We start from the raw sequence: 25,554 nt of genomic DNA on the forward strand, positions 1-25,554 counted from the left end.
CAATATTTGCAGTGTTGACCGTTGTTCTTCTTAATCTCTGCAATTCACTCTGGCATGCTGGATTTAAGATTCTGGGCCAAACCCTGACTGATGGCGATCCATTCTTGACTTATTAGTGCTCGTGATCCCAATTTGGGATCCAAAATTTCAATGTAATGATCTCTGAGCCTCTTCATTATCACTCTTGCCTTGTGATCATGCTGGAAAATGCACGGATCATCATCAAATTGCTCCTAGACCATTGTGAGAAGTTGCTCTTGCAGTACGTTTTGATACCTTTCTTTATTCATGGCAGTGTTTTTGGAGAGAATTGAGCAATAGGACTGTTTATTTAAATTCCTGCTCCATTCATTGCAGCTGACACATTTAATGTGGAGTTGAAGGGAATTGCTGTGTCCATACACAGACAAATACAGTCATTACAAAATCACTGCAGAAAACCCAGAAAATATACAGAGGTAATATATTTTGCATAATCTAGATAATGTAATATTATTGCTGCTGGAAATGTATTTGTCTAGATTGCAATGTTAAGGTCTGCAGTGTAGAGTGAAAGCATATTAAAACAATAATTTTTGTTTTAATCACAATTGTATGTAATATTAAATCTCACTGCTGTCATTTGGTCTTGCTAATTGATGCACACCGACAGCTGTGTGACTGTTGATGTTGATTTGTTCTCTCAACCACAAGGCCATCTATGAATCCGCTGTCAGGATGCTGAATGATATCCTAACTCCATGCCAACAATCAAATGGTTAAATGGCCAGCTAATTACATTTTTAGTGCTTTTATATATTCCCATAAAATTTGTTCCCTTTTTTTTGCTTTTGACAGCTGTTTTGTTTTCTTTTTTCTATGTTTCTCTTTATATTCACCCTGTTTACATATGAATTGCTTTGATATGCAAAACACAAGTAAACCTTTTTGCAAAGAAAATTTAGATCTTGGTTCCCTCCATGACCTAATTCCCTGTCCATCACTCATGATACACATGTTTGAGCCGTTTCAAATGCAACAGTGGATTTCGTATGTTGCTGATCGGTATTTCGTTTTCCCAAAGGCTTTTATTTTCAATATTGTGAAAAGACAATATATCCTAATCTGATGCTTCGTAAAGACATGCAGTGCAACCTAAGCAGCTTCATTATTTCAAGAATATGCCCTGTTATTGCTTCATTTCCAATAAATGTTTACTTTATGATATGTACCCAGTTTTTGTTTGCTCATATCACAAAACTTTTGGGACAACATATGTCCTATTAACCCCCTTGTTTTAATTAAACTTGACATTACAGCTTATTGATGAATGACAGGCTACTTATTGATGAATATGTTTAAATGTGTGTGTTTGTGTTCATCTGTAGGCATTTAGTCTACCCTGTCAGTCCAGGTTTTACATGAAAACAAAAATCACTTTCAAGGTTTTCTAGAGTATGTAACAAGGAAAGTAATTTTAAAAACTAACTGGGTTATAACACAAGTTTGACTTTCTTTATTGCTCACGTTGCCGATGATTTGTTGGTTTTCTTGTGTTGTTTGTCAAGTACAGCATATCACGAACTAGTAGAATCATTTTCACGTTTCGGTAGGGGGCACAACCTTTGAGCACAATGGCTGCTCTGGAGCAGCAAAGATAACCCTGCCTCGAGCCGTTCCGTCTGACTGTCTGATAAGAGTGCGGGAGCCGCCATGAATCGAGTTAAATCTCTGCAAACAATGTACAACTGACCACGCAGAACCAGAAATGAAATGTTGAAGAAAAAGCGAACGCGAGCTAGTGACGTCAGTAGCTGAGGAGGGGCGCTGACCGTGGTGCTGAATGCACCTTGCGCTCCTCAAGAGTTGAGGACAGGACACAAGGTACCAGCATCACTCATTTCACCGTCGCTCATATTCGCATTAATCTCAACACATCACCCGTGGAACGTGAAACTCGCGATGCTGAATTAACGGAAGGTGTTTGGACTCGACGGGCAGGATGGATTGTGTGCGCGTTCTGGTCCTCGCCTTTCTTTCTCTCCACGCGCTCGCTGCTGCCAACGCCGACAGGAAATTCGGTGAGTTAGTTAAATGTAACGTCCCACAAAGTGTGTGAATTTCACCCGAATACGGTCGGAAAGAAGACAACTTTACATATATTTTCTAAGTAATTTAGCACGATTAACAAAACGGTAAATTGTTACACAGCAGTTTGGCGTTCAAAACATGATGTTTCCTTTTAATGTATTTTAGCTGTTTATTTATAAAATAATCAAGCTGGTCAATAGACTAAATAGTTAAAATCTTTCTGTCATCATTCGTAGGTTATTACATTAAAGAAATTGTGTTTCTGCAAAAAATGGTGGTTCATATCTTTATTTTAGGACAGTTCCCTCGGAGCCTTGTTTCCTTGAGCATGGAAGATCATTACTAGAATAGGGTCGCCAAACAGTCAGCTGCACTGACAGTGGATTACATAATTGCGTTACGGTTGGTTAAAGAGCATTGGCAGGCTTAGTTTTTCTAACAAACAGGCCAAGAGCGAGAGCCAGTCTCAGCAGGGAACGGCCCGATTCGAGCTGTATAAACAGATACAGATCTACTGTCTGGCTCTGCTCTCCGCTAAGCAAACGTGCGTTTGGGTTTTTATTGAGCTTTGATCAGTTCGTCATGAGTGACAGCAAACTTTTGAAGACTGGAGCAATCTTCAAAGACTGGGCTGGTTTGCTAGTGATATTTCCAGAATAATTGCATGGTATGTTCGTCAAGCCTTGTCATAGGCTGGACCCATGGCACAGCGGGTTGCACGTGCTCACAGGGACGAAGGTTCGAATTTCATCAGCATGTCATGAATGATCCCATATATATATATATATATATATATATATATATATACACTCACCTAAAGGATTATTAGGAACACCTGTTCAATTTCTCATTAATGCAATTATCTAATCAACCAATCACATGGCAGTTGCTTCAATGCATTTAGGGGTGTGGTCCTGGTCAAGACAATCTCCTGAACTCCAAACTGAATGTCAGAATGGGAAAGAAAGGTGATTTAAGCAATTTTGAGCGTGGCATGGTTGTTGGTGCCAGACGGGCCGGTCTGAGTATTTCACAATCTGCTCAGTTACTGGGATTTTCACGCACAACCATTTCTAGGGTTTACAAAGAATGGTGTGAAAAGGAAAAACATCCAGTATGCGGCAGTCCTGTGGGCTGAAAATGCCTTGTTGATGCTAGAGGTCAGAGGAGAATGGGCCGACTGATTCAAGCTGATAGAAGAGCAACTTTGCCTGAAATAACCACTCGTTACAACCGAGGTATGCAGCAAAGCATTTGTGAAGCCACAACATGCACAACCTAGAGGCGGATGGGCTACAACAGCAGAAGACCCCACCGGGTACCACTCATCTCCACTACAAATAGGAAAAAGAGGCTACAATTTGCAAGAGCTCACCAAAATTGGACAGTTGAAGACTGGAAAAATTTTGCCTGGTCTGATGAGTCTCGATTTCTGTTGAGACATTCAGATGGTAGAGTCAGAATTTGGCGTAAACAGAATGAGAACATGGATCCATCATGCCTTGTTACCACTGTGCAGGCTGGTGGTGGTGGTGGTGTAATGGTGTGGGGGATGTTTTCTTGGCACACTTTAGGCCCCTTAGTGCCAATTGGGCATCGTTTAAATGCCACGGCCTTCCTGAGAATTGTTTCTGACCATGTCCATCCCTTTATGGCCACCATGTACCCATCCTCTGATGGCTACTTCCAGCAGGATAATGCACCATGTCACAAAGCTCGAATCATTTCAAATTGGTTTCTTGAACATGACAATGAGTTCACTGTACTAAAATGGCCCCCACAGTCACCAGATCTCAACCCAATAGAGCATCTTTGGGATGTAGTGGAACGGGAGCTTCGTGACCTGGATGTGCATCCCACAAATCTCCATCAACTGCAAGATGCTATCCTATCAATATGGGCCAACATTTCTAAAGAATGCTTTCAGCACCTTGTTGAATCAATGCCACGTAAAATTAAGGCAGTTCTGAAGGCGAAAGGGGGTCAAACACAGTATTAGTATGGTGTTCCTAATAATCCTTTAGGTGAGATATATATATATATATATTCCGATACTGTATATTTGTTAAGGAAGCTGTGATTTGAGAAGAATGGATGTCTTGAGTTGGGATGAGTGAGTTATGTGAAGCACTGATGAATAGAACGGGTTACACAGTCTGTTGGAGGCTTATATGCCAGTCTTCATTTATGTCTGTGTTTTTCATCTTTCGGTTGCATGTGTATGTTTTGGTTTTTTTCTAGGTGTTTTATAAAAAAAATAATACACATACATGCTGTTTCTGATCGATTTTCTGATGTGTAAGCAACACAACACACAAAGGCCTAACTGTTCACAAACATTGGCATGGACACAGAATGCACTTTGTTGTTTTTGTGAGACAGAAACCAGAGACAGAAAAAGAGAGTGAATCAGACTTTCCTATGAGATATACAAATGGTCAGTGTTACTCCCCTCGAGGTTTAATAAAGGCTCAAGTCGTTCCTGGGTTTTAACGGGCATTTATTAGGTGACAGAGTATTCAAACATGTCTTTACATGCTCACTTCCACATTGCCGTCAGAACTGGTATAAATAAAAACACAGAACAACTTTAATTAACCTTAAATTCTTGACATACTTGTAGACAATACTAAACGAAAATCACATAGAAAACTAAGAAATAAAGCATACATTTATGCCTTGTAAAATAATATCTTAATTGGCTTGTTACAAACACAGTCACGTAACACAAATAATTGACAAAGAAAGAAAAATATACCTCATTGGCCACATGAACCCGAGAGGGTAAACTTGAGGGGTATTAATCTTCACGCTTCACCGACAAAACTTATGGATAACTTTGCAATCTTCGGACTTTCAGACAGCAGGCTCGCAAGCCGCAGCACATGTCTCTCTGATCTTAGCGAGTGCACCCATACAGCGTCACCATAGCAACAGAATGATAATTTCCACACGGAACAACAAATAAGTTCCCCCCTTCTTTCACAAAGTTTTTAACAAAGAAATAAACATGAAATTATTATTTATTGGCCATGATACATTATTTAAATCATATGATTTTTACCTCATATATTTATATTTTAACTATGAACCCTAACTGAAATATATGAGTTGCCTTTGACGGCAGCAACAGTCAGTGTGTTAGAATCAATCATTGTTTTTGTTTTTTTGGTCCTAATGTCCTCTTGATAGTTGAATCCATTTCCTGTGTTTCCCTTTGTGCACATGCAGATGTGCAGTCCCACTGTGTGTTATATTTACATCACCAAGTTAACATCATATTGAAGATTGTAATTTCCCAGGATCCTTTTCTGCAGCCTCTAGTGTGCGGATACAGATCGTAGTAGATGTTGCTCACCTCAAATGTACAGTAAGCATCAGAGATTCAAACTGGGCTCTTTTAATCGAAGATGTTATCTATTGCTCAGTTAGAATCTCTGATGCTTCCTGTATGTTTGAGGTGAACAATATCTCCCACGCTCTCTTGACACCTAGCTCAAGGAGCTCGGAGCACAGAGAAAAGGAGACTGAAATAAACAAACTGGCAGCCTTTTTCTGTTCTGTTCTGTTATGTTTTGTTCTCTTCACTGTTCACACACCAGCCATAGTTTGCAGACAACACTAAATGTTTAGATGTTGTTTCCTTAGAGAATGCTTAGAGCTATATAGGCTAAAAGTAAGTAAAAAGTGGTTTCAACCACTTAGAGTAATATTGTTGTAGTAACCATGGTTAATTGTGTGGTAACTTGTTTAAATAAATACCATGCTTAAACTATAGTTGCTATAGTGAAACTATGTTTAAGTTTGTAGATGATAAACAAAACAGAAGTATGATTTTCTGTTTAGGCTCACAAATGTAAAAAATAATTATAAATAAAAAAGAGTAATGACTTGAATTATGACTAAAAATTATATTTTAAATAATTTTATCCCAAGAAATTAACAAATTACATTTTAATAGAATAGTATTGGTATAGGTATCAACGATATTGGCCTTTAAATTATTGGTCAAAAAGAAAATAAGTGGTAACGCCCATCCCTACTATGCAGCGCAAGCTGAGTTCTTTGAACTTGTTATATAGCCAGTTGGCTTGTTCACATGTGACATGTTAAGCCAATCATCTTGCTGTCAGCTCTAATCAGGTAGCCAATCAACTTGTGATTCTCTCTTTGTCTGACATTAAAATTGCTCAGTTTAGCAGATAAGCTGGTTTTACTGCAGCATGCTGAAAGAGTTTTTCTCTGAAACCCACATCCATCCCAGCTCCAATTGTCTAGATCTGCGACCAGTATCCTATCAATATGTTATACACACAGTTGTCCTGACTGAACTTGGGTCTGTTTGAGAGAAATTTTGAGAGTCCTGTGAGGTTCAACATCTTTGAATTTATTAAACTTCTGTCAAGTAGGTTAGTAGATGAGAGATGATATGTTTAAATGTGTACAGCCTGGCTAACTCAGGCCTTCAAGATATCGATTTTAAAATGTTAATTAGTTTACACTATTGTGGAATAATTAAGGCTTCTCAACAACTTCTCTGGGTGATGTAGCTTGCTGTGTCATCACAAAGCAAAGCTTCTCCTTGTTCAAAGGATGTGTTCTTTAGGAATGTGTTTTTTTTGTCTCACGTTTCACACTACCTCGAATGTATGTCACCCCCATATAAGGTAAAGAACTATTTCATTGGTGGGGGTCCAGTGGAATATGGTTTTCTGGACCATATAGCAGAATGCTGGAACAATAAAAGTTGAAGAAAGGATTTGATACCATTCGTGTCTGTCAGTTCTTTCTTCCCTCAGCTGAGCTGTATCAAGACGGGGATTGCAGATCAACAAAAAAATTAAATACATTGGATGACAAAATTATCTAACAACTATATATAATACATACATATATATATACATATACATATATACATACATATATACACACACATATATATATAGTGCATCTGGAAAATATTCACAGCACTTCACTTTTTCCACATTTTGTTATGTTACAGCATTATTCCAAAATGGATTAAATTAATTATTTTCCTCAAAATTCTACAAATAATACCCAATAATGACAACATGAAAGAAGTTTTTTTGAAATCTTTGCAAAGTTATTAAAAATAAAAAAATTACATGTACGTATTCATAGCCTTTGCCATGACACTCAAAATTGAGCTCAGGTGCATCCTGTTTCCACTGATCATCCTTGAGATGTTTCTACAACTTGATTGGAGTCCACCTGTGGTAAATTCAGTTGATTGGACATGATTTGGAAAGGCACACACCTGTCTATATAAGGTCCCCCAGTTAACAGTGCTTGTCAGAGCACAAACCAATCCATGAAGTCTAAGGAATTTTTTCCTTGACCTCTAAGACATGATTGTATTGAGGCACAGATCTGGGGAAGGGTACAGAAAAATGTTGGCAGCATTGAAGGTCCCAATGAGCACAGTGGCCTCCATCATCAATTAATGGATGAAGTTTAGAACCACCAGGACTCTTTCTAGAGGTGGCTGCCCGGCCAAACCGAGTGATCAGGGGAGAAGGGCCTTAGTCAGGGAGGTGACTAAGAACCCGATGGTCACTCTGACAGAGCTCCAGAATTTCTCTGTGGAGAGAGGAGAACCTTCCAGAAGAACAACCATCTCTGCAGCACTCCACCAATCAGGCCTGTATGGTAGAGTGGCCAGACGGAATCCACCCCTCAGTAAAAGGCACATGACAACCCACCTGAAGGACTCCCAGATCATGAGAAACAAAATTCTCTGGTCTGATGAAACAAAGATTGAACTCTTCGGCCTGAATGGAAAGCGTCATGTCTGGAGAAACTGCTCATCACCTGGCCAATACCATCCCTACAGTGAAGCATGGTGGTGGCAGCATCATGCTGTGGGGATGTTTTTCAGCGGCAGGAACTGGGATACTTGTCAGGAATGAGGGAAAGATGAATGCAGCAATGTGCAGAGACATCCTTGATGAAAACCTACTCCAGAGCGCTCTGGACCTCAGACAGGGATGAAGGTTCATCTTCCAACAGGACAACAACCCAAAGCACACAGCCAAGATAACAAAGGAGTGGCTACGGGACAACTCCGTGAATGTCCTTGAGTGGCCCAGCCAGAGCCCAGACTTTAACCCGATTGAACATCTCTGGAGAGATCTGAAAATGGCTGTGCACCGATGCTCCCCATCCAGCCTGATGGAGCTTGAGAGGTCCTGCAAAGAAGAATGGGAGAAACCGCCCCAAAATAGGTGTGTCAAGCTTGTAGCATCATACACAAAAAGACTTGAGGCTGTAATTGGTGCCAAAGGTGCTTCAACGAAGTATAAGATTTTAATTTTTCTTTAGTTTTTTTTTTATTTTTTATAAATTTGCAGAGATTTCAAACAAACTTCTTTCATTTTGTCATTATGGGGGATTGTTTTCAGAATTTTGAGGAAAATAATGAATTTTGGAATAAGGCTGTAACATAACAAAATGTGGAAAAAGTGAAGCGCTGTGAAAACTTTCTAGATTCACTGTATATATACACTGGTGGCCAAATATTTGGAATAATGTACAGATTTTGCTGTGGTGAATTAAAGTACCAATTTCCTTCCGAAAAAGTGGCATTCAACTGATCACAAAGTATAGTCAGGACATTACTGATGTAGAAAACAGCACCATCGCTATTTGATCTATCAAATCTAGACAGGCCCAATTTCCAGCAGCCGTTACTCCAACACCTTTTCCTTGAGTATTCATGCTAAATTGCTAATTTGGTACTAGAAAATCACTTGCCATTATATCAAACACAGCTGAAAGCTATCTGGTTCATTAAATGAAGCTTAACATTGTCTTTGTGTTTGTTTTTGAGTTGCCACAGTATGCAACTGTTAACATCTGTTTCTCATAATATTTATAGGGCTAGTTCACCCCAAAAAAGAAAATTCTTTCATTATTTACTCACCCTTATTCCATGCCAAATGTGTATGACTTTCTTTTATCTGCTGAACACAAAGATTTTTTAGAAAAAAATCTCAGCTCTGTAGATCCAGACAATGCAAGTAAATGGTGATCAGAACTCAGGTCCAAATCAAGGCAAAATGATAGTAATCCATATGACTCCAATGTTTAAATCCATGTCTTCAGAATATGATAGGTGTCCTTGAGAAACAGATCAATATTGAAGTCCTTTTTTAAATCTCCACATTTGACCGGTCCTGACCAGTAGGTGGCTAAAGGTGAAATTCAAAGTCATTTCCACACCAGAATGTGAAAGTGTAGATTTACAGTAAAAGAGGACTTAAATATTGATCTGTTTCTCACACACACCTATCATATTGCTTTAGAAAACATGATTTAACTACTGGAGTCATATGGATTAATTTTATGCTGCCTTAATGTACTTTTTTCATTGACCTTCAAAGTTTGGGCCACTTGTATTGTATGGACCTACACAGCTTAGATATTCTTCTAAAAATCTTTGTTTGAGTTCAGTGGAAAAGGGTGAGAAAAGATGAGAGAATTTTAGGTGAACTATCTCTTTAAGATCAAATGATTAAAATTGAACTTGACTAAATGAAAACACAGGTGCAATATGTCCTTAATGCATTTGCTGTGTAACTGATTCTGTAAATTTGAATTTGACATTTAAGAATGAATACTGTATTTCCCATTAAGTATCCTTGTCATTCCATAAACATTAAGGTTGATTCATATCTCTGTAAGAAGACCAAGTTCTTAACATTGTGTCTGGTTTAGAGGTGTAAGGTAGTTGACAAGAGGACATGACTTCATTTATTTCTTATTATTTTTTCATGGGAAAGTGTAAGTTTTTAGAAGCTCTTTTGTTTTAATCACTTTTAATCAACGATTTCAGTAGTTCATTTCGATGGCCATGGACTGTGACAAATTAATTTGTATGAGTACTCATTTTCCATGTTGTCAATCAATGAATATTGAGGTCTGAAAACTGCGAGCACAATAATTTTGATACTATTTGAAAAATGCTGTGTAAAGTAGTTTTAGATTGAGTTTTGTATGACACCATTCTTACAATTAACTGTAAACATTCAAGTATTTTGTGTAATTTGTTTTATCTACATAAATTCAAAACATTAATGTAAACAACAATCAACAAAATAGGAGCGTCACACCACAGGAAAGTAAAAATTATATATTTAATCATCAAGTTATAAGTGTGTTTCTTTTTTTTTAAATAGTAGCAATGAAAGGCAGAAAAATGTCTTCTAGATAATTGTTTTCAAGATTGACCTGGACTTCCTTGCTTATGTTCCAAGTCAAATTCTTAAGATGTGCACAGAAAATTGCCTGTCAAAAAATCAGGCTTTGTACACATTTTTCTTGTGGAAATTTTGGAGACAATTTTAATGATCTGCCATGTTTTACAAATGTAATCTTTTTTTGTTGATAAAATGAACACCAGGGAATGCCAGATAAATCAGTTTTATTTATTTTTAACAAACAAATTAGCCTATTAATTCATTGACAGTCTTATTTGCTATTCAACAATGTGGACAGAATTGTTGAGTCTATGTACATAATCTGCTGAAAATGGTTCTTTCTGCTAACTTTATGAAAATAAAATTAATATTTTGACTCTGATAAATGTAGTTACTTTTGTGACTCCAAACTGCAAAAAAATAAATAAATAAACAGTATGCTGGAAATGTATCCTGCATATGTTCTCAGTGATAGTGATGTCTGATTTGCGAATGAATGAATGTTGTTTTTTTGTTAGGTTTTTTTTTTTCTGTTAGCAAATGGTTTGAACAATACGTTTCTGGAATCATGAGTTGCGAGTCATGAATCAAAGACACGAGAGAAGTGTTGTGGGTAATCCGAAGTGAAGAGACTGTTCATGTAAGGTTTTTACGGATAAAAATTAATTGTATGTGTTCATGGCTCAAACATATTCAGCGTTGTAAAGTTATGTGCTTTAAGTTAGCTTATGAAAAATCTTATAGCACTTCTGTGGTGAGCGACTTTAAATGCAGCCTTTTTGAAAATATGTTTCTTTCTGTTAATTTCATTGTGTGGATTGTTTCAGGAGTGTTGTGGCCTTTGTTTGGTATTTTATTTTGTTGTGTTGCACACCCCTGGGTGGCTGTAATATGACATTTACTCACTGAATCATTCTGAGAGGTTCTTGAGTTAACAACTCCTAAATATCCTAACATAGACTCCAGCACCTTGCCAACACTGGCCACACAGATAGGTTTCCATGTTTCTGATCAGCTGTAACATTATTCATGCCATTTAATTTTACTTTTGACACTTGAGTACATCTAATCAATATCCATAAATATAGCATTACTTTTACTTAAGGATGGTGATTGGTACTTTATACAATAGTGCATTGGTTGGATGTTTCTCAATGAGACTGTCAACAAGGATTCACAAAGCTGTGATTGTCATTGCTAATCATCTCAGTATGAAATCTAAATCCTTTCTGAAGCACTGCTTTCATTGAATGTGCCTGTCATCCTTTCCTGTTTTTGGTATATGAGCTTGTATTTCTGTGTGTGGTCTTGTCACCTGTCTTTGTGGGAGTGTGAGATGAGAGTGAGAGATGGAAAGAGAGAGAGTACTCCCTTCTGTGTGTGTGTAAAGACACAAGCTGTTATCTGTTAATATATCCCAGCATCCTTTTAACTCCCCGCAGTGTCTGACGTTCTGGCACACACAGGGAACCATAATGCAGACTGGTATCATGCCACACTCACCTCATTGATTAATGTGTCTGTGACTGTGCATGTGTGTCTGTGTCTACTCTTATCATTAGTCATCAGGAATTATTACCCATTTTACTGATTGAGTATATGGTGAATTTGGATCTTGGCAAAATGCCACGCTTCTCAAGCAAATTCCTCAAATCACTACCCATCATGTAATGCCATCTCCTTACCTCCCACCCACTGTTTTCAGCCAGAACCTTTGAATGATTTCCACATCAGCCTACTATAAAGTGTTTACATTACAGTTATATGTATATAACCAAAATACATTTCTCACTTTAATTTAGACCAAGGCTACAGTCAAAAACGAATTAATAGATTGTTCACCTCAGGGTAACACATCCTCTTTTAAAGACAAATACCCATTCTGGTCTAATAGAATCACGTTACTATACCTACATTTTTGAAAAATAATTTTTACGTGGCTGGTTGTACATTTTGTGGCTATTTCCTGGTAAAATAAATATTAGAGGTCACAACTATAAACACAATAAACACAAATCACAATTAAAAGGCAGATTTTCAGTTCATAAACACTCACTTTTCATCCTGTTCCTCACATAATGCTATCTTGTGACCTTAACACTTTTACTGCAGCGCATGACTATAGTGTAAAACATTATAATTTAACTGTCATTTAGAAACTAGACAAATTTGGAGAATCCACTTATTCAACCACTGCCCTTTGCATTAATGTAATACTACACAAACTTCTGAAAGTTTTAAAATCACCCCACTCTCTCTTTTGCACACGCACATTATCTCTCACTTTGTCACGAATCCCGCTCCTCTGCCCCATCCCCGCTTCGTCGCACACACACTCACTCCTCAAGCTCGCCGCCGTTCGCCCCTCGAGCTCGCGCGCTCGTTCCGCCCCCCTCGAGCTCACGCTCGTTTTGCTCCCTCGAGCTCTCATGCTCGTTTTGCTCCCTCGAGATCTCATGCTCGTTAGCAGGTCTCTCTCCTCGGGCTCACATGCACGCTCCTATGGCCAGAACATTATGACCACCTGCACGCGTCTCAATCACCCCTTTATTCGTTTCACCTGCACTCGTCTCATCACCTTTCATTGTTTACACCTGCACCTTCCCCTATAAATACCACAGCACATCCGTTTCACGGGGTTGGTTATTGTATTTAGTTTCCGTGTCTTTGCCCCGCTAGTCTCGTCTAGTTTTGATCTCCTCTGGAACTCCTCTTGATTACCCCCTTAGCTTGCCAGCTCCTCGTTCCCCTAGTACCCCTGTCTACTCCCTTTGTTAGTTTACCGCCTCTCGATCCTGTTTACCCGGCTTTGACCCTCGCTCCCCTCGACTACTCTCCCGGATTTGCCCCCTTTACTCTCTTTGATTCCCCGGCTTTTGACCCTACGCTTCCCTCGACAACTCTTCACTGGATTTGCCCGTTTGTACTTTTGCCTGCTTTTATTGTTAACAATAAAAGCAGTTTTTTGACTTACATTGTGACTGTCTCACCTTTGTGTGTGTGTCCGGGTTACAGAATAACCAACCTCACTGAAGACAGTCACAATGCATCACGCGGAGAATTCGCGCAGCTCACTAGAGCGGAGGTTTTCAGCGCACTCTGCCCCAGGATCTACCGGTGGGAGTCATGATCGCGCGCTCACAGCCCAGGGCCAGCAGGTACGTGCGATTTTTGATTTTTGTCACCCTGCGTCACCTGTGTCTGCCCCTGAGCCCGTTTATGCTTCCCATGCATATTTGAGCGCCGTGAACTCTCCACCCCCGGAGAGGTTTTTTGGCTCTTCGGACGCTGACCAAGGGGTTTTTATGCGAGGCAGCGGTTGTGTAACTTATAACCCCGCCATCGACATTAAGGAGCCAGCGGCCGACTCTTGGGGTTGCGTCAGGGGAGTCAACCCTTGGAGGTTTTTGTTATGGATTTTTGTGCCCTGGCGTACCAGGTGAATTTTGATGAGGTGGCTCTGAAAGACATTTTTCAATGTGGACTGAATGAGCCAACCTCATCATTCATGCCAGGTGGTCGCTGCTCTCTCAACCTGGCTCAGTTTATTGACCTTGCCCTACTGTACGCTGGTTCCTCGTTTACTGTGGGGGAGGCAGAAACTGAACCAGCGTTCCATACCACGGCCCCCATCTTGAAGCCTACCACGGCCCCCGTCTTGAAGCCTACCACGGCCCCGTCTCGAAGCCTACCACGGCTCCTGTCTCGAAGCCTACCACGGCCCCCGTCTCGAAGCCTACCACGGCCCTAGCCCCGAAGCCTGACACGGCGCTAGCCCCGAAGCCTGACACGGCCCTAGCCCCGAAGCCTTACACGGCCCTAGCCCCGAAGCCTTACACGGCCCTAGCCCCGAAGCCTGACACGGCCCCAGTCCCGAGGCCTGTCACGGCCCCAGTCCCGAAGCCTGTCACAGCCCCAGTCCTGAGGCCTGTCACGGCCCCAGTCCCGAGGCCTGTCACGGCCCCAGTCCCGAGGCCTGTCACGGCCCCAGTCCCGAAGCCTGTCACGGCCCCAGTCCCGAAGCCTGGCATGGCCAGCGAGTCAACGCCCATGCCTGCCACGGCCAGAGAGCCAGCGCCCATGCCCGCCACGGTCGGCGAGCCAGCGCCTGTAGCCTCGACCGTCCCCATGGCCACGTCCCCTGTTGGCCGAGGACGCAAGAGAAGGAAGAGGGCCCCTTCTCTCCAGTCTCGTCTTGTGCTCAAGACCGCAGAGGTTCCCTCAGAGTCTTCCACGGCTCTGCCGGATTCTGCTCCGCCCCCAGAGTCTTCCACGGCTCTGCCGGGTTCTGCTCCGCCGCCAGAGTCTTCCACGGCTCTGCCGGGTTCTGCTCCGCCGCCAGAGTCTTCCACGGCTCTGCCGGGTTCTGCTCCGCCCCCAGAGTCTTCCACGGCTCTGCCGGGTTCTGCTCCGCCCCAGAGTCTTCCACGGCTCTGCCGGGTTCTGCTCCGCCCCCAGAGTCTTCCACGGCTCTGCCTCTCGAGTCTCCCAAGGCTCCTCCTCCCAAGCCTCCCAGGGCTCCTCCCAAGCCTCCCAGGGCTCTTCCTCTCGAGCCTCCTAAGGCTCCTCCTCTCGAGCCTCCCAGAGCTCTACCTCCCAAGCCCCCCAGGGTTCTGCCTTTCAAGTCTCTCGAGCCTCCCAGAGCACTGCCTCTCAGGGCTTCTCCTTCCGAGTCTTTCAAGGCTCCTCCTCCCAAGCCTCCCAGGGCTCCTCTTCTCGAGCCTTCCAAGGCTCCTCCTCCCAAGCCTCCCAGGGCTCCTCCTCCCAAGCCTCCCAGGGCTCCTCCTCTCGAGCCTCTCAGGGCTTCTCCTCTCGAGTCTTTCAGGGCTCCCCCTCCCAAGCCTCTCAGGGCTTCTCCTCTCGAGTCTTTCATGGCTCCACCCCTCAAGCCTCTCACGGCTTCGCCTCTCGAGTCTCTCAGGGCTCCTCCCCTCTCAAGCCTCTCAGGGCTTCCCCTCTCGAGTCTCTCAGGGCTCCTCCTCCCCTCAAGCCTCTCAGGGCTTCCCCTCTCGAGTCTTTCAGGGCTCCTCCTCCCCTCGAGCCTCTCAGGGCTCCGTCCCTCGAGTCTTTCATGGCTCCACCCCTCAAGCCTCTCACGGCTTCGCCTCTCGAGTCTCTCAGGGCTCCTCCTCCCCTCAAGCCTCTCAGGGCTCCTTCCCTCGAGTCTTTCATGGCTCCACCCCTCAAGCCTCTCACGGCTTCCCCTCTCGAGTCTCTCAGGGCTCCTCCTCCCCTCAAGCCTCTCAGGGCTTCTCCTCTCGAGTCTTTCAGGGCTCCACCCCCTTCCAAGCCTCTCAGGGCTTCGTCTCTCGAGTCTTCCAGGGCTTCTCCTCCTCCCGAGCCTCTCGGGGCTCCGTCTCTCGAGTCTTTCATGGCTCCCCCCCTCGAGCCTCTCGAGCCTTCCAGGGCCCCACCTCTAGAGCCTCTCAAGTCTTCCACGACCTTTTTCCCCGAGCCTCTCACGGCTCTACTCCCAGAGACTCCAGAGCTTCCTAGGGCTCCGCCTCCCGAGCCTCCTACAGCTCCGCCTCCCGAGCCTCCTACGGCTCTACCCCCAAGACTACAGAGCCTGCCAGGTCATCGCCTCGGGGACCTCCCACGGCGCCACCTCCATTGGCTCCACCTCCTGAGCCTTCCAGGCCTTCCCCCCTAAAGCCTCCTTCGGCTCCACCTCCAGAGCCTTCCAGGCCTCCGCCTCTAGAGCCTCCCACGGCGCCACCGTCATTGGCTCCACCTCCAGAGCCTTTCAGGCCTTCGCCCCTAAAGCCTCCTTCGGCTCCACCTCCAGAGGCGCCTACAGTGCCGCCTCTGACGGCACCGCATTTCATGGCTCTTCCTTGGCCCCTGACCCTGTCCGGTGGCCCCCTGACACTCTCCCTGTCCTGTGGGCTCTTCCCTGGCCTCCTGACCCTGTTCCTGTCCGGTGGTCACCTTCCAGACCCCCGGACCCAGTCCCTGTCCTCCAGTCGCCTTCCAGACCCCCTGACCCAGCCTCTGCCCTATGGCTGCCCCCTAGATCTCCTGACCACCCGCCTGTCCGCTATGTTCCCCCTGACCTTGCCTTGAAACTGCCCATTGACCCCATGGACTGTCTCATTTCCCTCTGTGCCCCTTGGACTGCCCTCAATTTTGTTTGTGTGTTTTGTGGGTTGTCTGTTCAGGGTTTTTTGTTTGTTGGGATCGTCCAGCACCACTTCCTCGCAACCGGCGCGGCCGTCAGGAGCCATCCGTTTTAGAGGGGAGTACTGTCACGAACCCGCTCCTCTGCCCCATCCCCGCTTCGTCGCACACACACTCACTCCTCAAGCTCGCACGCACGTTCCGCCCCCTCGAGCTCGCACGCTCGTTCCGCCCCCCTCGAGCTCACGCTCGTTTTGCTCCCTCGAGCTCTTGCGCTCGTTTTGCTCCCTCGAGATCTCCTGCTCGTTAGCAGGTCTCTCTCCTCGGGCTCACATGCACGCTCCTATGGCCAGAACATTATGACCACCTGCACTCGTCTCAATCACCCCTTTATTCGTTTCACCTTCACTCGTCTCATCACCTTTCATTGTTTACACCTGCACCTTCCCCTATAAATACCACAGCACATCCGTTTCACGGGGGTTGGTTATTGTATTTAGTTTCCCGTGTCTTTGCCCCCGCTAGTCTCATCTAGTTTTGATCTCCTCTGGAACTCCTCTTGATTACCCCCTTAGCTTGCCAGCTCCTCGTTCCCCTAGTACCCCTGTCTACTCCCTTTGTTAGTTTACCCGCCTCTCGATCCTGTTTACCCTGGCTTTGACCCTCGCTCCCCTTGACTACTCTCCCGGATTTGCCCCCTTTACTCTCTTTGATTCCCCGGCTTTTGACCCTACGCTTCCCTCGACAACTCTTCACTGGATTTGCCCGTTTGTACTTTTGCCTGCTTTTATTGTTAACAATAAAAGCAGTTTTTTGACTTACATTGTGACTGTCTCATCTTGTGTGTGTGTGTCCGGGTTACACACTTAAATGCACATGATGAATGAGGTGGTGTCCCACCAACCAACAGATGCTTGTAAAGGATGTGATTGGTTCTTAAGAATGCCATTTTTAGCCTTCACATGTTCGTAAAGTTACAGAGTCGAACAAAAGAATTGATTCCTGTATCAGAGACTTAGATTCTAGGACGAGTCAGAGTCGAGGAATTGACTCTTTTGGAGTCGACTCCCCATCACTAGCTTAAATCTCATCTGTTTTATCTTGCATTTGCTTTTTTTTTGACATTTTCGGTTAGGTTTAATGTAGAGAAGTAGATTATGTTGTTTAAAACTTGAAAGAGCATTAACCTTTAAAACCTTTTTTGTTTCGGGAAAAATTTTACTTGCCTTTAGTGCCACACAATGGACATTTCATCTTGGAACTGCTGAAATATGTGTAATGAACCACGTCATTTCATTTTGCAGAAATGTCACCAGTCATTTCATTTTTATGAAATTAGGCTCAAAATATCCCGTAATAGAAGTAGAGTAGGATCCTCTCTACAGATGTTCATGTTTGAAAGAACAAGAAGGGCAATGACTTTTCAAATATCAATGTTAACAATCAGGAACACATCAATATGTTAATTGCATTAATAACATATAGTAGATGATACTAAAGAAACTTCCTATGGATCAAAGGGACAGACTGTGAGGTATTTACACCATGCTTGCTTCAACACAATTGTGTACAAACATCTAATTAAAATATAAATTCTCCAATTATTTCCCACATGTCCTAGATGTGGAAGTGTTATTCACAGTTCTTTCTAAGCTTATGTTTGCAATGTAGATATTGAATTCCCATTGGCCTACATCCAAATGCAAGCTATAGTGGACATTTCACAAAAAAGACTAGTCTTTCAAGTGAGTTTCCTGAGATTGCAATAATTCCATAAAGTTTATTTTGCCATTCAACAATATATACATTTAGCTATGTGTAAGGGGAAATAAATGAAATGAAATACAGAACATCTTTACAAAATGCAGACTTAATGATATGCGTATGTATATGTGTGTTTTGCCCCAGGACCTCAGTGTTCTGAAAATGTAAATTTCTTAACGACAACATTAATTACTTATGAGCATTCAGACCACTGCTGTACTGGACACTGGAATTCATTTTTACATCAAGAGCGTCTTAAAAACACCAATGGGCAAAACACTTCAATTGAATAAAATCCTTCTTAAATCCCACATGCACACACTACACAATCTGAAACTGATTAATTCTTTTTGTCTAGGTATGCCTTACATTACTAAATTAGTTTTGTTATTCAGGCAGAGACAATGATCTCTTAATGTCCAGAGTCGGCGCCAGGATGAATTACGGGGGTGGGGAAACATTTAGAGAATAACCCCAAAAATAACAAACATTTGTAAAATTGCTTGTAGAAAAAAACTCTTAAATACTAAGATCAAGATTTCGTTATTGGGACCCAGAACAGTCCAGACTTCATAGCCTTTTACAATACAGTTTGGGAGTCAAAATTCAAAACACACCATACAGTGCATCCGGAAAGTATTCACAGCGCTTCAATTTTTCCACATTTTGTTATGTTACAGCTTTATTCCAAAATGGATTAAATCATTATTTTCCCTCAAAATTCTACAAGCAATACCCCATAATGACAACATGAAAGAAGTTTGTTTGAAATCTTTGCAAATTTATTAAAAATAAATAATGAAAATACACATGTACATAAGTATTCATTGCCTTTGCCATGACACTCAAAATTGACCTCAGGTGCATCCTGTTTCCACTGATTATCCTTGATGTTGCTACAACTTGATTGGAGTCCACCTGTGGTAAATTCAGTTGATTGGACATGATTTGGAAAGGCACACACCTGTCTATATAAGGTCCCACAGTTCACAGTGCATGTCAGAGCACAAACCAAGCCATGAAGTCCAAGGAATTGTCCGTTGACCTCCGAGACAGGATTGTATTGAGGCACAGATCTGGGGAAGGGTACAGAAAGATTTCTGCAGCATTGAAGATCCCAATGAGCACAGTGGCCTCCATCATCCGTAAATGGAAGACGTTTGGAACCACCAGGACTCTTCCTAGAGCTGGCCGCCCAGCCAAACTGAGTGATCTGGGGAGAAGGGCCTTAGTCAGGGAGGTGACCAAGAACCCGATGGTCACTCTGACAGAGCTCCAGCGTTTCTCTGTGGAGAGAGGATAACCTTCCAGAAGAACAACCATCTCTGCACCACTCCTCAGTACAAGGCACATGACAGCCCGCCTGGAGTTTGCCAAAAGGCACCTGAGAACTCTCAGACCATGAGAAACTAAATTCTCTGATGAAACAAATATTTAACTCTTTGGCCTGAATGGCAAGCGTCATGTCTACTGTGAAGCATGATGGTGGCAGCATCATGCTGTAGGGATGTTTTTCAGCAGCAGGGACTATGAGACTAGTCAGGATCAAGGGAAAGATGAATGCAGCAATGTACAGAGACATCCTTGATGAAAACCTGCTCCAGAGCACTCTGGACCTCAGACTGGAGTGAAGGTTCAACTTCCAACAGGACAACGACCCTAAGCACACAGCTAAGATAACAAAGGATTGGCTACGGGACAACTCTGTGAATGTTCTTGAGTGGCCCAGCTAGAGCCCAGACCTGAATCCGATTGAACATCTCTGGAGAGATCTAAAAATGGCTGTGCACCGACGCTCCCCATCCAGCCTGATGGAGCTTGAGAGGTCCTTCAAAGAAGAATGGGAGAAACTGCCCAAAAATAGGTGTGCCACACTTGTAGCATCATACACATACATACACATACATCATACAAAGACTTGAGGCTGTAGTTTGTGCCAAAGTTACTTCAACAATGTATTGAGCAAAGGCTGTGAATACTTATGTACATGTGATTCTTATTATTTATTTTTTTATAAATTTGCAAAGATTTCAAACAAACTTCTTTCATGTTGTCATTATGGGGGATTGTTTGTAGAATTTTGAGTAAAATAATTAATTTAATCCATTTTGGAATAAGGGAGTAACATAACAAAATGTGGAATAAGTGAAGCGCTGTGAATACTTTCCGGATGCACTGTAATACTAATACTTCTAATACTTCATTGCAGTCAATTCAGATCACCAAATCCAACCCACAAATCAGACTAACCAGAAGTAATGTTATGCAAATGATATGACCTATAGTCCTTAACACATTATTTTCCAATATATTTTTACCATTACACGAAAATTAATACCATGCCTTGAAAATCTCTGCAAATTTGTTGTAGGCTAAAAATCATTATGTTCACCTCTTATCTATTGAAATCAGAAATTAGCCACCAATGACAGCATCATGATCTTTCCTTTCTGAGTGAAAAGGTCTTTTAAATCATATTTTGGGTGGCCTTTGGACAACAATTCCCTTTTAGCTCTAAAATTAACATTGCCTATTTTTCCTCGTAATGTAAACAAGCAGTTAATGGGCCATTTTTTTGAATATTCTTTTGTCTCCCCTTCTGTTAAAATAGACTAACATTAAGTTGATAAACTTACTTAAACAAAAAATTAGGAAATACAAAGACGATTGATACTAAAGTGGGGTGGCACAGCCCCCGGTAGTGCCGACACTGTGTTCAGCACTCATGTCTAAGCATGTGAATTGACTTGGCTAATTAGAATGGCAGTTTTCTCTCTCACATTCCCCTCATTCAGCTGCATGTTGAGTGTCTCTCCTTTCCATTTCATTTCTCCCTCAGGTCGTGTGTGTGCACTCTGCGGGAATTTTCTCTGCTTCCCCCCTGAGAATTAGCCCTCAATCACCTCAATATTAAAGGAAATTCTCACTGTCTCCTCTTTCTCTTTTACAACCCCTCCATTTCTCTTTCTTCTCCCTGTCTCTCGTGTACATCTAAATCATTCAGCTGCACAGAGGGAAAGGTCATTTTGTCTATTCCTGACTCCCAGAATCCCACCATGTCGCATCTTTAATTCATACTGATAGGTCTGGAGCCCCCTGATAAATGCTTTCAACTGGACCCCCCAGTTATGGGCCTTTCCTCACCTGACTTGTGGTCCAACTGTAACATTTTTATATTTATCAGGCCTTTCTGATGAAAGGAGCAGTGTATAAGTTGTCCCCCTTGAGAATCCCCAACTGCAAAACAAGTTAAATGGCAGTGACAGCATTTGGGGCTTAGGATATATTTTATGTTTAGCAGGATCAAAAAAAGACTAGTGGTGATCTGGTTAAATACCCATAAACAGGGATTTAATCAATGATTACTGCTGTAGAGAAGTTTGCTTGACAGGCGTAAATATATGGAGGGTAACACTTTAGAATACTGTTTCATACTTAATAGGTACTTATGCAAGAACAAATGTAGGACAAATGAGTAGAACTACATAAAATATTTAGTAACTAATATTAACTAATAGGAAACATAATTAACTAATCAGTAAGTAATATCGAAATGATGACGGTATAGTTCACAATTAGCTAATCAATAATAACTGAATTACAATTAGAACATAAAAATAAAAAAATAAAAAATCTTTTTAAGTGACTATCCCCAAAATGAATGACCACCCTATCGCAGGGTCTGGGGAAAAATGAAAAATGAGTGTCTAATACATCACACATAAAGCTCTGAACACTCAACCAAAATTATTGGATCTTAACACATCCCCAAAAGAGATGGGTTGTGTCCCCCGTATTCTGATTGGCATCGCAAGCAGGTGGGTGTGTCTATGAGACCAAGACTATACAATCTAAAGTCCAATAGAATCAATGCAAAATCTTAAATTGCATCAGACGCACCCTTGAATCTCCAGATGTAGGGTTGATGTTTTTTTTAGAATTCTATCCCACACTTCCTCCTCCAATACCAAATTTAAATCTTTCTACCATAATCTCTTGAGAGAAGTTGAAGCTCTGTCCCACAGACTCTGAATTAACAGGGTGTAATACACTGATGCCTTATGACCTTTTCCAAAATCAGTAATCACCACTTCTAGAGTATCTGTCAATTTAGGGGGGTGCAGGTGGTGCAGATGTAAATACCTAAAGAAATGAGATCTGGGAATCCTGAAATGTTGAACCATATTTTCAAAAGATCTCAACACTCCACTCTCATATAGGTTACTGAGTGTATTAACCTCCCTTAAAATCCACTCTGGCCACCAGAAAGGGGACTTATTAATATGTAATTGTGGGTTCAGCAATATGCTCGAGGCAACATTCAAATTAATGTCCAAATGAAACACTCTGGACAATTTTGTCCATACTGCATGCAAATATGAGATAACGGATGTGACTTAACTTCTCCGGTTAGTTTAGAGATCAAATAGGGGCAAGAACTTCCTGTTCAATACAAAACCAGGGAGGGGCTCTCTCAGGTGGAAGCGACCAATGAGCCAAATGTCTGAGACCGAATACATAATAATAAAACAAAATCTTGCCTATGTCAATCGGCCTATGTAACTTATTGAAATGTAATCTGGGATGCTTACCATTCCAAATGAAAGATTTTGCTATACTATCAAATTGCTTGAAATAAGAGAAGGGGACATTTAAATGGAGAGACTTTAGCAGGTAGTTGAATTTTGGAATACAATTCATTTTAATAACATTAACCTTCCTAACCATAGATAAATGTAATGAAGCCCACCTGCCCACATCGCTCAAAAACCTTTTTATTAAGGGGTCAAAATCAACATCTTCATTGCTCAATCAGTACCATTTGTTGATGCTAATGTCAAATAAATTACACACCTCAGCTTTAAAAATGACAAATAAAAAATGCTTAGGTTAAAAAAAGAGGGATTATGGAAAATTGAGTGCTATTATTCTAATGCAAGTTTATTATGTCTGTGTGATGGATGGGTAAGGCTATCTGCTAAATTATAGAAATATATCTACCATTTTTTATTACATGGAAAATCAACAAGCTAGATTAATTATCTAACTAGCAGGCCAGTTTCCTGGCAGGTCTGAACAGCTTAAAAAAAAAGAAAAAAATGTCTGAACAGCATCTGCTCTCTGCCTCACATTACTTCAGGCAGATTTTTCACAAGCAACAAAATTGGCAAAAAAAAGTTTTTGATATTTAGATAAAAATGTACATAGTATTGCCAGTTAATGTTTATTTAGCAAGTTTCACAGAAACTGCCAAAACAATTGTATATAAAAATGAAGAGGCTCGCCGATGACGGTCAAAGTTTTTCCAAAAAAAGCACTACTACAAATATATGCTTCGTAACTAAAAAGGTTTGACTATCTTCCCCAAGTGACAAATTGGCCAAAAAAAGCTAAAATATACATAGTATAATAGAAATTTGTTTAAAAATAGAGGCTAGCTGCCTGTCTGATGAACGCCGACAGTCATGTCATTTTTTCCATAAATAACTAGCATTACTCCCACAAATAAATTCTTCGTAACTAAAACATTTAGACTTTCAATAAACAATATTGACAACACATGCTAAATAACTCAGTTTTCAATTTGAAGCAGTAAGTGCAACACTGGAGGTAATCTCCCGGGATATCCCCCCAGGCAAATGGAGGATGATGACGATACATTTATTATTCTCATAAACCCCTTAAGCAATCATATGTGCTTTTAGCTTATATTGTCATGAGTATCTGGCAGTTTTCAGAAAGAAAATCAGTGATTGGCAGGCAAAGATACTGATACAGGAACCATGGGAATAATTGTTCCCAAATTTGAACGCTCCGGCTGGAAAGGGTTAATCCATCCAATAAAAGTATTCCCGAACCCGTATATTTCCAAAATCTTAAAACGATAATCCCATTCTACCATATCAAACACCTTTTCAGCATCAAGTGAGATGGCAGTGACCGGACTCTGATCATTAGCCACTGACCACATGATACTGATGAGATGCCTAATGCTATTAGAAGAGCTGCGGCCCCGAATAAACCCTACCTGATCTATAAGTATAAGAGATGTCATTATTTTACTTAATCGGTTAGCCAAAATTTAGGACAATATTTTTACCTGTAGCTTGATCAGGGAAATTGGACTGTAATTCTTACACTCACTTGGATCTATGTCCTTTTTAAGAATCAGACTGAACTGGGCTTATGTCATGATTGGCGGAAGCTTTCCATTCTTTAATGATTTGTATAAACTTCTAGTAAAAGTGGAGCCAGTTCTGTAGCATTATATCTAAAAAAATCCATGGAAAATCAATCTGGCCACGGAGCCTTGACTGTAGACAAGGCCTTAATTACCTTGCCAAGCTCCTCCAAGGTTATCTCAGAACCAAGATAATTTTTCAGTCATCAGTTTAGGGCAATCTAATGGTTCCACAAAGTTTCTAATATCTTCATCAGTAGACAAAGATGTGGAACTATAGAGATCAAGATAAAATTCTTTAAAAGCATTATTAATATCAATGGCCAAGATAAACATTTCACCACCAGCAGAGGGAATGGTAGAAAAAGACTCTCTCTGCTTTATATATCTAGCCAAAAGCTTCACTGCCTTGTCCCCCAACAAAAAATATGACTGTCTTGCCCTGAAAGCCAAAACTCCATCTTCTGTGACAAATTAGTAATATATCTGTATTTCAATCCAGTCAATTCTCTGAGGCCATCAGACAACATTCAGCGCTTCAGCTCTGCTTCAGCACCTTTAATATTCCCTTCCAGTTCCACGAGTTCTCTTGCTTTGGATTTTTTGGTGAAAGAGGCATACTGTATGATTTGGCCCCTAATAACTTGCCTTAAGTGCCTCCCAAGCCACACCCACAGAGGATACTGAGGACCAATTGGTCTCCATAGAAACATTGATTTCAGCCTTTAACATTTGTTGGAATTCAGGATTTTGCAAAAAGAATACATTAAAGTGCAAACTATATGATTTATTTTTCTCTGTATATGGAAACACCTCTAAACTCACCAGGGTGTGATCTGAGACTAAGATGTTTACAATTGAGGAAATATTATAAAAAAATATCTATTCCAGAATAAATCTTATGGATTGATGAAAAAAAATTATAGTCCCTACCAGATGGGTTCAAAAGTCTCCAAATATCTGTAAGATATTGTCAGTGTTGCTCTAGGGGGGCTTACACACTTTTGCTTCACTATGATCAAGGACTGAGTCCGTCAAAAGATTAAATTTTCCTCCCAATATTATATCATGCAACATCCCTTCAAGATCTAACAACAAAATGCCTTGATCATCAGCGTTAAGTGCATAAATCAGGATTTCAAGCACCATTACACTTTCCTATAGCGCCACCTAGGGCTCTGCGCATGCATCAAGCACTAG

General features: G+C 41.6%; 1 protein-coding gene across 3 annotated transcripts in view; it reads left to right on the forward strand.

Annotated features, from left to right (window-relative positions):
- Positions 1 to 1,808: 1,808 nt before the first annotated feature.
- LOC127627403 (receptor-type tyrosine-protein phosphatase N2-like) overlaps positions 1,809 to 25,554 on the forward strand; it is a 301,164-nt gene continuing 277,418 nt past the window's right edge. For all 3 annotated transcript variants that reach the window (XM_052103780.1, XM_052103859.1, XM_052103942.1), the window contains exon 1: positions 1,809 to 2,060. In XM_052103780.1, the coding sequence (XP_051959740.1) occupies positions 1,982 to 2,060 (79 nt within the window). In that variant the 5' untranslated portion in view covers positions 1,809 to 1,981. The remainder of the gene's footprint in view (positions 2,061 to 25,554) is intronic.

Source organism: Xyrauchen texanus, chromosome 1 (assembly GCF_025860055.1).
Source record: "Xyrauchen texanus isolate HMW12.3.18 chromosome 1, RBS_HiC_50CHRs, whole genome shotgun sequence".
In the NCBI taxonomy this organism is placed as follows: Eukaryota; Metazoa; Chordata; class Actinopteri; order Cypriniformes; family Catostomidae; genus Xyrauchen; species Xyrauchen texanus.